The sequence below is a fragment of the Merops nubicus genome, unplaced genomic scaffold (genome assembly GCF_000691845.1).
Source record: "Merops nubicus isolate BGI_N331 unplaced genomic scaffold, ASM69184v1 scaffold20150, whole genome shotgun sequence".
Classification (NCBI taxonomy): Eukaryota; Metazoa; Chordata; class Aves; order Coraciiformes; family Meropidae; genus Merops; species Merops nubicus.
The window spans coordinates 1,783-14,081 of NW_008585075.1; the positions used below are offsets into that span (position 1 = coordinate 1,783).

Sequence of the window (12,299 nt, forward strand, 5' to 3'; positions counted from 1 at the left end):
AACCCCTCCAGGGGTGGGGACTCCACCACTGCCCTGAGCAACCCTCCAGGGGAAGAAATTGTTCCTCAGGTCCAACCTCAACCTCCCCTGGGGCAACTTGAGGCTGTTTCCTCTTGTCTTAAGCCAGCACAGTCCAGTGCAGTAGCTCCCTGGAGGGGGGAGGTCGCTGGGTGCTGTTTTGGATGGCATAGAGATCTCCTCCTTGAGCCTCATGTGGGATGGTGGGAGGGCATCCTGTGCTGGAGCAGGGACCTGACCTGTGGGGAAGGGTCTGGGTGGGTCCAGAGCTTGGGGAGAAGTTAGTGGGGTGTTGTAGGGGTCCTCAGTGAAAATCCTGAGGGTGCGTGGGGGCGTTTGAGCTCGAACAACTCCTCCTTTGTTAGCTCCCTGTGCAAGGACTTGCTTACCCCTAGCACGAGGTGGCTGTTGGGTTCCCTCCTCATCTGCCCTGACCTCTGTGAGCGTGTCTGCTCTTCTGCTGCTCCCCAGGGCTCTGGGGGGTGCTGAGCAGAGCAAACCCCAACAGGCTCTGGGAGCCAGGCCCTGCCCAGGGCACTGTGCTGCAGCCTTGCAGGAGGAGGATTTTTCAGAGCTTTGTGTAGTTTTGTGCTCATATTTTCTAGATAGCATCTTGAGCAGCTCTGAGGGGGTTCCCCAAAGCTGGATTTAACCTGATTTTACTGGGGGGTGAGGGGCAGTTGTCCCAGTAAAACCCCTTTGTGCAAGGAGCTCCCTGTTTCACCAGGAAACTGCAGCAGCAGAGTTGTCTGGGTGGGAGATTTGCTCCCTTTCCACCTACTGGCACTGAAAAAAGGGCCTTGTCCACAGGAGGGCCTTGTCCCCACGAGAGCTGCACGCCGTGAGGGAGCAGCAGCTTCTCCTGAAGAGAAGGCTGCTGATGAAATATTCATGCTCCTCACTGAGTCACCAGCCAGACTGGATTGGGTCTCCTGCTCCCTGAACCCTGCAGGAGTTGCACGACTCCATCAACAGCTTCTTCTGGTTCTCCAAGAAAATGAGGCTTGCCTGATTTTGCTGCTGTGTGGGGCTGGCCACACGTTCCCTCCTCTTGGCAGCCTCGGAGTCTCTGCCTCTTGCAGCCAAATAGGGCAGGAGGCAGAAATCTGAAAGTTAAATTTCTCTGAGTTTCATGAGAATAAGTATCCTGGGAGAGAAGAGGGGGGGGAACCAGGTGTAGGCTGTGGGAGAGTGCACTGAGCTCAGCTTCTGGTAGGCAGGAGATCATCTCAGGTCCATCTGCAGTGGGTAGGAGCTGGGATCCTTCTGAAGGATTTTGAGCAATAATAAAGAGCAAAAATGATTGAGGAGCTGTGGAAGGACAGCTGCTGTGCTGTTTGCTTGTTGACAGGATGAGCTGCTTTGTGTCCTCCTCTCAGGGAGGTAAATAGTAAGAAATGGAGGCAGAGCAGCTCCCAGCTCTGGCTGTCTGAGCTGGGATTAAACTCAGCTCCTCTGGGGTGAGGGTTTGTGCCCAGAGTGTGGCTGCTCCACTGGGAGCTCAGTGAGTGTCTGGAGAGGACGTGGGAGGGCTGGTGTGTGCTGAGCTCACACAGATGTGCTGCCCAAAGCTCCTCCTGCCTCAGAGAGCTGCAACTCCCTCCTCTTAACTTGTGCTGGCTGCTCAGACTCTGCCTGGTTTCCCTTCCCCAGAATTGGCATTAGGATATTCCTTGTCTGGCCAGACCCTGATTTCCTAAAGTCTGTCTTATCTGAATTTAGGATAAACTCTTCTGAGTCCACAGAGATACCTGTGCAAACAGGATGGGAAACCCCATCCCTTGTGGACAGGCAAATACTGAAGGACAAATGAAATTCAAGATGACTTGCTGGCTCTCGTGGCTTGGCTGTGATTCCCTTGGAAGGAATTCCTAATTTTCCCTGCTCTAACAAAATCCTTTCTGCTGCCAGGTGATGTTGGAAACTACTACTATGGCCAAGGACATCCCATGAAACCCCACAGGATTCGGATGACCCACAACCTACTGCTGAACTATGGGCTCTACAGGAAGATGGAGATATATGTAAGTGGAGGGCTGGTCCTGGAGAGAAGTGGGTAGGAGAGAAATTAGTTTACATGTCAGGTTTTAATTTTAATGCTTCAGACTCCTGAGTTTTCTGTTGACAAAGAGGAAAGGAAGAAAAATAGTTGTGTTGCTGTATTCCTGCTTTCTTCTGGTTGCTTGTAGTGAGATGTTCTTTGCTTCAGATAAGCTTTGGCTACATCTGTAGTACATTCTGATCTCCAGCAGTGGCCTTCTTGCCTTTGAAAAGTAATTTCTCATTGAATGCTGCTGGTTTGAGTTTTTTTGGCTGTTCATGGGAGTAAATCTTGAGTGTGGAAACAGGGATTAGAGAGAGATGTGTCTCCAAACAAGCCTTGATCTCTTTTTGTCCTTGCAGCGCCCTCACAAGGCAAATGCAGAAGAAATGACCAAGTACCACAGTGATGACTACATCAAATTTCTGAGATCTATTCGCCCAGATAACATGTCAGAGTACAGCAAGCAGATGCAAAGATGTAAGCCATGCCTGTAGTGCTGTAGTTCCTGCCAATGCCAAAATTTGTGCTGCTGCAAATCCTCGCCCAGCTTGAGAGGTTTGTGGTAAAAAAAAAAGGAGCCACGGGGAAATTTGGCTTTTCCCTAATTTTGTGTTTGATGTAAATCAGGCATTTTAAAAATAGGTCCCTCTCTCCAGCCCATGTGCCAGAAGAGCTGTGAAAAGCCCTTTGACCCATCTGTCTTTTTTTGGGTCTTGTGCTCTGATGGAAAGTCTTCTAAATTGCCTTGCTGGCTCAGAGATGGCTGAACCCCCCCACTGATGAGCTGCATGTATTTTCTGTTATTATCTTTAACCAGAGATATTGAGGTGGGAAAAGATGGTGTCATTTAAACAAAAAAAACCCAACTCATCCATCATGGCCCAAATCTGCAGGAACTCTGAAGGATTTTCAGGGCAGTGGCAGTTTGGGAGTGGAGGAGGGTAGAGAGGCACAATAATACCTGGCCACTTTGTGTTAGAATGGTTTATTTTGTGAGCTAATCTCGTGTTCTGACCTCTCCAGTCCATGGAAGGGCACTTTAATAGTGACTTTTTTACAGAAACCTTTTTATTTTTGGTCTCTGCAACTCTGAGCTGATGTTCTTTGGCAACGACTGTGGCAAAAGAGATTCTAGAGACTACAGACAACTAGTGGGGAAGGCTGGAGCTTCCTTGAAACAGTATTTTGGTCTTGCACACTGCAATCCTCAAGAGCAGCAAAAAAGTCCCCTGGGGTTCATTTGTGTGGAGGAACTGTAATATCCAATTTAGAAGAAATATGGGCCTCAAGTTGAAGTAGAGGCACTTGGAAATGTGGTAGGAGCTGAAGGGGACAGATGTTAAGGCACAAGCTGGGAAGAGGAATGGGTGATATGGTTCATGAGTAATAGACATTGAAAGGCTCCTACAGGAGCTGAGATATCAAAGGACACGTAGCAAAGTACATATTTACACGAGCTGAACTGTTTACCCCTGAAGCAGATACAGCTCATAAACACCCACTGCTCTCTCTGCTAGTCAACATTTTCTGTACTCTACTTGCCCAGAACTATTTTTACCTGAAGGAGGCAGAATTAATCTTAAAACATGCAGAGGACAAAGATTTTCCTTCAACCAGAGCTGCTAAATTGCAGGCTGTGTGTAGCTAGAGAGCTAGCAGAGAGGGCTCAGAGTGGAGATTAGGGATGGAGGAGACAAGGTCACCACTGCCAGCCTGCCTGGTGCTTCAGCTTGCCCTTTGAGGGGAGGATAGCTGCCATCATTTCCCTAAGGAGGGTTCAGCCTTGAACCCTGGGCTCTCTTTGGTTGCACCCTCCCAGACACAAAGCTCCCCACCCACCCTCTGAAGGAAGAAGGAGCATCTCTGCCTCTCACCTTCCACCAGAGCTTTATGGCTGCAGTCAAGTGATTTGCCCCTGTTATTAACATCCCTCCTTAGTAGTTCTGCTTGCTTTGGAACTCTTGGTGGGGAAAAAACCCAGCTGGCTTCTGTCCACACAGCAGCTCCTGGCTTTGGTACAGCAGAAGGATGGCCTCAAAAGCTGTCAGTGGTGCCCACAAAGTTCTGAGGGGCAGCAGAAGCAACAAATACTTTCTAATGTCCTGCTGCTCATGGTGTGTTGCCTGCCTGAGTGCTTGGGAGGACTGTGCTGGAACCTAAAGGGCAAGCAGGTTAATTTTTTGTAGTGAGAAGCATTCAGAAATCAAGGACTTAAATTCTCCTCCCCTCCCAAGGAAAGTGTCCAACCACCTCTTTGAGCTGATCCTTCAAACTCTGCCAGTTGCCATGCCCTGCTGGAACAATTGCAGAGTGGGAACAATCACTTCCTTCTGGGTCTCCTGATGGGTATTGTGCTTCCCAGAGATCCCTGTCCCTAACTGGGACCATTCAGACTCCCTTATCACACAGTCTTTGTGGAGGCTCTTCACTGACAAGCTCCAATTGCTGCACGAGCTGTGCTCTTTGTGCCTTTCTCATGAAGCACAGAAGAAAACACTCTACAGATGCTAAAAAAGTATGGATTATTTGTTTGCTGGCAAAGCAAGTCTTGCAAGATCTAGATTCAACAGAAGTCTGTTGTTGCTGGGTTTGTTTCTAATTGCAGAACTATTTACAGTAGAAATTTACCCAGGCCAAAGCTACAGTACTGCTGAGAGCTTAAAAACTGATTGTCCAGTGTGGAGTAAGAGGAATGTATGAAGTGTAACAGCAGGGACAGGGCTGTAAACTCCTCACCCAGCACACCCCACTGTCTGCCATCTCCCTGCCCTCTCCTGCAGCACTGGCACTGTTTGCTTTCTCAACTCCTCATCAGCAATCCAGCAGGAAACAGGAGGAAAAGCCTTTCCCACAGCCTGTGGGGTTGTGTCATGGAGCTCAGGGGCAGCCACGTGATCAGAACCAGCCCCATTTCACCCCAAAAAGCACAATGCCAGGGCAGGGGGGCTGCAGCCAGGCCCATGGGGGGTAGTGAGGGGTGCTGGGCTTGCGTGTGGCCGTGGTGAGCAGCGTGTGACAGTGCCAGAGCTGAGTGCTGCAAAGGTGTCACCTCAGTGCAGAGCTGGTGCTGACGTGTGGGTGTTGCCCAGCCCTTGCTGAGGGCATCACCTCTGCCCACTCTTTTTCCATCACTGTTGGTTTCAGGGTCCCTCCTAGCACACCTCAGTGGCTGGTCTGTGGCTCTCACCAGAGCTCCTGGAACCTGCTCTCCCATTTTCTTACAAATCAGGAGCCTCTTCCCTACCTCATCAGGCCATCCTCAGGTTGATTCCATTAATACTCTGTCCCTTGGGCATGGTATTTTGTTGTTTAATGCCATTTTGATCTCTTCTCTGTTGTGCTTTTTTTATAATCAGAGTGGTGGTGTAAACTTTGCCATTTATTTGTAGCTTTCTGTTCCTAACTCTTGTGTCTTTTTCAAGTTAATGTTGGGGAGGACTGCCCTGTGTTCGATGGGCTGTTTGAGTTCTGTCAGCTCTCTGCTGGAGGCTCTGTTGGTAAGCTCACAAGTCGTGTGTTCTTTTCTTTTTCTCTTGAGCAGATGTATGTAATGTGGCTCTGGTTGGAAACAGATTGTGGTAGGGGGTGGTGGGGAAACTGTGAACCTATTTCTGATTTCCTTAATAATTAGATCCAGATTCCTTCCCATGTTTGAGCCCATTGACAGATCCCTGGATGTTTGCTAAGTGGATTTTCACTAGTCAGGGTTACTTCACTGAATGCACAAAGGACTCTGAAAAGGGTACAACAACATGACCAGAGACACAGTGAAACCAAAACCACAGCAGCAGCAGAGTTTAATAAAAAAAAAAACTACATGAGCTGTACAGGAAGAAAAAAAAAAGGTTATAAAAACCTTACTCTGGGCAGAGATAACCTGAAAAGGAAAGAAAAGGATTACTTTGAACAAAAAGCCACTGTCTGTGGACATCAGGCAAAACAGAAGCTGGAAGGTTTGAGTGAGCTGCCTGAAAGCTGGAACGTTTTAAAATGCTTTCACTGTTTCCCAGTACTTTGTTGCAGGCAGGCTGGTGTTGCAGAGCTGGCTTACTGTGCTCAGATGTTCAGGCTCTGTGGCTGCTGCTCCCACAGTGACATCTACAAGTCTTTATTTCCTGTGACGTGGGTCAGCAGCACCTACAAGTGCCACCTGCAGCAGCTCCCTGCTCTCTGTGGGCTCCACAGAATGTCTCATTTCTTTTCAGCCTGGGAGACTTGCAAAATTTACAGAAAGTCTACGAAGGGGGCTGGGGAGGGGGAAAGAGAACTTGGCTTTGCCTAAATGTGTGTTTGGTGAATGACCTACGTGTGTGAGGGATAAAACCTTTCTCAGTGCCCTCAACAAAAGATTTTCATGGAGTCGAGGCTGTCCTCAGCTGTGACCCCTGCCAGAGGCCTGTGGGCTTGTTTGTGCAGCTTTTGTGCTCTTGAGGCAGAAGTGGGAAGCAGTGAAAAGTGTGTCTGGGCAAAATGGAGCCTGCGTTCCTCTTTCTGAGCCTTTTGTTGAGACATCCAGTGGTTAAAGCCTTGGGCTGGGGCTTTGTAAAGTGCCCAAACTCACAGTGTGAGCGGCGAGGTGAGCGGGAGGGGCCAGAGCTTTACCCTGCAGGCTGTCTGGGGGTCTGTGCTCTCATGCTAACTAAGGTTTTTTGTGATTCTGGTCCCAACAGCCAGTGCTGTGAAGCTGAACAAGCAGCAGACAGATATTGCTGTGAACTGGGCAGGAGGCCTTCACCACGCCAAGAAGTCAGAGGCCTCTGGCTTCTGTTACGTCAACGATATCGTCTTGGCCATCTTGGAGCTCCTGAAGTACGGGCAGTACTGTTTACCCCTTCTGTTTGTCCTTCCTGCAGCACTGCTCTGCCTCTCTGGGCAACCTGGGCCAGCTTTTCACCACCCAAGGCATACAAAATTCCTTCTGTCTAGCCCAGAGAGAGCTGCCTGGTAGCTCTGCAGCCTGGGGTTTAGAACAAGTTCCTCACTCTCCTCCCGTTTGCTCTGCTGGTGAAGGCTGTTTGTGCTCTGGAGACACACAGTGTTTTGATTCCTTTCTGCTCCTAGGTATCACCAGAGAGTGCTGTACATTGACATTGATATTCACCATGGAGATGGTGTGGAGGAAGCCTTTTACACCACAGACCGGGTCATGACCGTGTCCTTCCATAAGTATGGAGAATACTTCCCAGGAACAGGGGACCTGCGGGTGAGGATGGAGGCTTGGCAGAAAACTACCCTCAAATTTGGTCACTTCCCTCTCTTTGCTGTCATACTAATTTAACTAAAATCACTGCTTTCCTTTTCTCAAAATGACATCCTTTTTTTCTGGGGACAAAGGTGTGTTGAGGCAGCTGCCTCTGCTCTTGGAGCAGTGCTTTGGTCCTGTGGTCGTGGCCTGTACAGTCATAAACCCAGGGCTTTGCCACCAGCCTCTCAGCAGCCTTCTGGTGGGATGATGCCCAGAAAAGTGCCTCTGAAGGTGCCATGTTGGTCATCTGCAGCCACTTCCAAACTAAGCTTGGTCACGTCAGCTTTGGGGTGGAAATTTATGAGGTAGCACTTCTCTGTGCTTTGGTTTATCTTGTTGGTATTTCCTCCTGTGAGTCAGTTCTGCCTGTTCTGTATCGTGGTGTTAACTGTGGCACTCCTTCAGGTTAGATACAGGTGTGGTTCCCTTGTGACTCCTGACATAGCCAGCCTGCTGTTCTCAGCAGTGAAAGGTAATTCCACTGAAAAGCACATTAAAAAAAAAAACCACAAGAGAAGAACATTTTTCTGATCTCAATTCTCTTGCCTTCTACTTGTGAGTTGTATTTTTTCAGCCCTGCCCCTAGTTTGACGCTGGGGATGTGAACCTGGGTGCAGCTACAGGATTCTTCCCTGACACAGCTGCTCTACACCAGAGATGAAATAATTCTTTTTAATAATATGAGAGAGAGAATGGAAATGTTAAAAAGTATATTATTTTAAAGTGAAAATAGATTCCTTCAGATCCCAGACTGCACGGTCAGCCCGAACTGGTATTTTGGGCTGTGCACCTTTGCAACGTACAGGTCTGGGTCTAGAATTTTGGCTGCTGGTTTCATTGCTGTGTAAGAGAGTGGCTTTTGGTGATGAAATGAGAACCTGTGTGCTCAGAGCAACGTGGAGTTGTCGATTTTTCTCCTCCTCTGAGCACTGAGGGCCAAATGCACCCACTCATAAGCTGCTGTTGGAATCAACTGACTCGTCTGCCAGGCGAGTGTTTGTCTGTGAGAGCCTGGGCTTGCTTTTGGGTTCTGCTGCTGGAATCCCAGACTCCCCTCCCCAGTCTGGGGCACGGTTGATGTGTTGCAGTTGGTTCCCTGGTGACCTGTCTCTCCTGTCTGTCATTCCACCAGGATATTGGTGCAGGCAAAGGCAAGTACTACGCTGTCAACTACCCCCTGCGGGACGGGATCGATGACGAGTCCTACGAAGCAATATTCAAGCCAGTAAGTGAAGACCTCTTTGCTGAGTGACTCTTTGTGGGTCGTGCTTTGTCACTGGGTGGCTCCTGGAGCTGTTCTCTGGGGGGATTGATTCAGTCTCCTGTGATAAGACTCTTCAGGAGCTATATTCCTAACAATTGCAGCCTGTCGTCAAGAAGCTTCGCTCTGTAAGAACCTCAGTGTTAGCAGCACAGGGGAGTCAGCAGCTGTGGGAGCACTGGGGATGATGTCCTCTTGTCCCATCACTGTTTCTGTGCTGCTGTCCTGTGCAGAGTGCCTAACAAGGGGTCTCTTTGTTTAGGTGATCTCTAAAGTGATGGAGACGTTCCAGCCTAGCGCGGTTGTCCTGCAGTGTGGGTCAGATTCTCTGTCAGGGGACAGGCTGGGTTGTTTTAATCTGACCATCAAAGGTAAGAGAACTGGACAGTGCCTGTGTCAAGCTGGCATAACTGATAGACTTACATTTCTTTAAAAAGTGTGATGTTTTTCTGCCACGAGGCTGTGACCTCTTCCCCCACTGTTTTTGCCCCAGGTCATGCCAAGTGTGTGGAGTTTGTGAAGAGTTTTAACTTGCCCATGCTGATGCTGGGGGGAGGTGGTTACACCATCCGCAACGTGGCGAGGTGCTGGACCTATGAGACTGCAGTGGCTCTGGACACTGAGATCCCCAATGGTAACTCTCCCCAGGAGCCCCCAGGCTAAGGAGCAGGGACACTCTAGTAACTGCTCGGGGAAACGATGTGGCTGTGGCAGAAGTGGCAACGCTGAGATGTTTCATTAGCTTCTGATTAGGACTGTAGGAGAATTTGGAGTCCCTGGTTTGTGGTAGCTGTTCTTGTTGTGTAGCTCTCCCCTCCAGCCAAAGGTGCCCAGCAGCCTTGATGACTTCTGAGAGGAGTTGACCTTCTGCTGAAAGCTTTTGTGTGTGCTGGTTGTGTTTAACTGCCCAGTAAGCTTTGACTGCACTATTGCTGAGTTGCCCACTTTGATCTGACTTTGGGCTAGGAGACCTCCATCTCCTACACCTACCTAAATTTTTCTGTAGAAGTGCAACATGTTTGTGGCATTTTGTCACCAGTCCAGTGGTAATTTAGTGTTTTATCCCTTTTTAACTTGCCTGCAGAGCTTCCATATAACGACTACTTCGAGTACTTCGGGCCTGACTTTAAGCTCCACATCAGTCCCTCCAACATGACTAACCAGAACACCAATGAGTATCTCGAGAAGATCAAGTGAGTGTTTGTCCCTCTTGGTGAGGCTGACACCTTCTGCTGGGGGCTTTGCAGCCGTGGGTGGCATCTTGCTGATGGAGATGTTCCTCTCCTGCCTGGCTCTAGGCAGCGTCTCTTTGAGAACCTGCGCATGCTGCCTCATGCCCCTGGCGTCCAGATGCAGCCAATCCCTGAGGATGCTGTTCAGGAAGACAGTGGAGATGAAGAGGAAGAAGATCCTGAAAAACGTATTTCAAGTACGTGCTTGTCTCTGGTGCTGGCTGGGAAGTGTTCAGAGCTGGTGGGTGCCAATGCTGAGCAGGAGCAGTTAGCTGGAGAAACGTGCAGGCTCTGACCTGAGTTACCTTAGGAAAGAGGGGAGGATTTCTGATTTAGATCTCTCTGTTTCCTGGAGTCCTTCACTTTGGATCTGCTCCCACCTTTCCAGTTGATTTTGTAAGGTGCAGTGTTGCTGGTGAGCACTGCAGGGCTGGGATGTTTCTCTTCCCTGGGAGAAATGGCACTTTTGCCAGATGATTTCCATAATGGGAGAACCCAGGCTTTAGTGTGAGAATTTAAACAGTTCCTGTGGTGTAGGTGCTATGACAGAATGCTTTCTGCAAGACTGTCAGGTTTGATCCCAGAAGTTGTCTGGATTCTGCAGTGAAAATGCTGCTTTCTATCCAGATTGGCTGGTGGCCTTTAGATCTGGCAGACAGATTTTCACAGTGTGAGGTTGGTTAACCTGCTTGTGCTGTCAAGTCTAGACATCATGCTGTCCCTAATCCAAGTCCTACATGTGATCTTGGATCTTGGTCATGGGCAGTTAGGAGTGATGAGTTAAAACATACAGCAGGTAGAGAGAGAAAGTGTTTTTATCGTGGCCTAATCCTGACTTACGTAGGTTTGGGAGTTCATTCCAGCATATAGATGTACTGGAAGTTAGTGCTTGGTGTCTCCTGACTTCTAAACCTGGTGAAACAACCTCTTGTCCTCTTCACACTCAGTCCGCAATTCTGATAAGAGGATATCCTGTGATGAGGAGTTCTCTGACTCTGAAGATGAGGGGGAAGGAGGGCGCAAAAATGTCGCCAACTTCAAGAAAGCAAAACGTGTGAAAACAGAAGAGGAAAAGGAGGAAGAGGAGAAGAAAGGTAAGCAAGAGAACTAGGACTAGGAGCCCTCCTGGCTCTGTGGAGCTTTAGCATGTACTTTCCTACTGCACTACTGTTGGTCTGTTTGTTTTCCTAGATGAGAAAGAAGAGGAAAAGCCAAAAGAGGAGAAAGCAGAACCCAAAGGGTGAGCTCTGTCTCTGGGCAGAATGGCTGTGCCTTGACTTCCTTGTGTGTCTACCCGTGGCCCCAGTGGGATGTTGCACAAGGGATCAGAGGAGAGAGGTGGTAGTTTGGGTGGTTTTGTGGTGGGCTCATAACGGGGAGAAGTTTTGTGTGTGTAGAACAGCACATCTGATAAAGTGCTGTGAGAGCAGAGCCCTCGTTGAAAAGGGCTGAAAAATGCTGAGCCTTCATTCAGTAACAGCACAAGCTTTAGCTGAAGATGGACCATATAAGCAGCATTTTTAAGCTTGCAGCTTTGGCACGTTGTTATTAAAACGTGGGTGCAGCCCAAGCTGATTGTTTCAACCAACTTCTTCCCTGTTTGCTTCCCCAGGGTGAAGGAGGAGACAAAATCCACCTAAGATGGCTGCAGCTGGACAGCACCTGTCAGTGTGTAGTTGTCGTAGGTTAGCTTCCCTGGTTGCCTCCCATTCCACAGGATTTATATTTTATATATGTTTCTGTATATATTTCTATATAAATATATAAATGACTTGAGAACTGTAAATTATTCCTTGCTGCACTCCACTGGGAGCAGACTGGGAGGATTCTGCAGAGGAGCCAGACCTGCACTGCCCAGCTTTGGTGACTGGGAAGTTTCACTCTTGCCTTCCACTGCCTCTTTAGTGTGTCTTTAAAAGAAAAATCACTTCCTTTCTTGACTCTCTCCTCTGAAATAGCCACCCTTGGAAAAGAATAATTTAAGTAGTAGTATCATCTTCATTTCAGGTTAGGTGGAAAGATGGCCATGAGTTTTCTTTTTGGTTTTGCTTTGATTTGTTTTGTTGTTGTTGTGGGAGAATACGAGTTCCCAAATGAAGCCTGTGAGAGACTGACTTATTCCTTTGGTCTTTGATTCCACCATGGCAAGTAACTGCAAGCTGGTGCCATTTCTCAGGGTCAAATAGTGCAGTTCTTGAATAGAGTTGGTGACCTCCCTGCAGCAAACTCACGGGGAAGAGATGAAGCAGCTTAAAAAACAATCTGAGAAGGGCTTTGGTGAAGCAGCCTGAGGGCCCCGTGGGGGCAGATCTGGGAAATGGTGCCTCACCTTTTCCAGGATCTTGCAGATCCAGTTGGTGTGTGGCAGTGTGAGAAGGGGTGATGTTTTTACACTTTTTTTTTTCCACATCAGTGCCCCCCTCTTTTTGGGGGAAGCTCCTGCCCCTTGGGCTGCCTGCTTTGCTTGTTCCACCCTCAGCTACACGTGCTGTAGCGTGC

At 48.8% G+C, this 12,299-nt stretch overlaps 1 protein-coding gene across 1 annotated transcript; it reads left to right on the top strand.

Moving 5' to 3' along the window:
• Positions 1–1,934: 1,934 nt before the first annotated feature.
• On the top strand, positions 1,935–12,088 carry HDAC1 (histone deacetylase 1). The gene is made up of 13 exons (XM_008946494.1): positions 1,935–2,042; positions 2,422–2,539; positions 5,485–5,559; positions 6,733–6,871; positions 7,124–7,265; positions 8,440–8,532; positions 8,831–8,939; positions 9,062–9,202; positions 9,653–9,761; positions 9,867–9,997; positions 10,748–10,894; positions 10,992–11,040; positions 11,413–12,088. The coding sequence occupies exons 1-13, from the start codon at positions 1,968–1,970 to the stop codon at positions 11,438–11,440; spliced, it is 1,356 nt and encodes a 451-aa protein (XP_008944742.1). The 5' UTR covers positions 1,935–1,967; the 3' UTR covers positions 11,441–12,088.
• The last annotated feature ends 211 nt before the right edge of the window (positions 12,089–12,299 follow it).

Coding starts and splice junctions, on each gene's coding strand:
- HDAC1 (XM_008946494.1), top strand. CDS start 1,968: ATGAAACCCCACAGGATTCGGATGACCCACAACCTACTGCTGAACTAT. Junction 8,533..8,830: donor ACGAAGCAATATTCAAGCCA/GTAAGTGAAGAC, acceptor CTCTTTGTTTAG/GTGATCTCTAAAGTGATGGA. Junction 8,940..9,061: donor TTTTAATCTGACCATCAAAG/GTAAGAGAACTG, acceptor TTTTTGCCCCAG/GTCATGCCAAGTGTGTGGAG.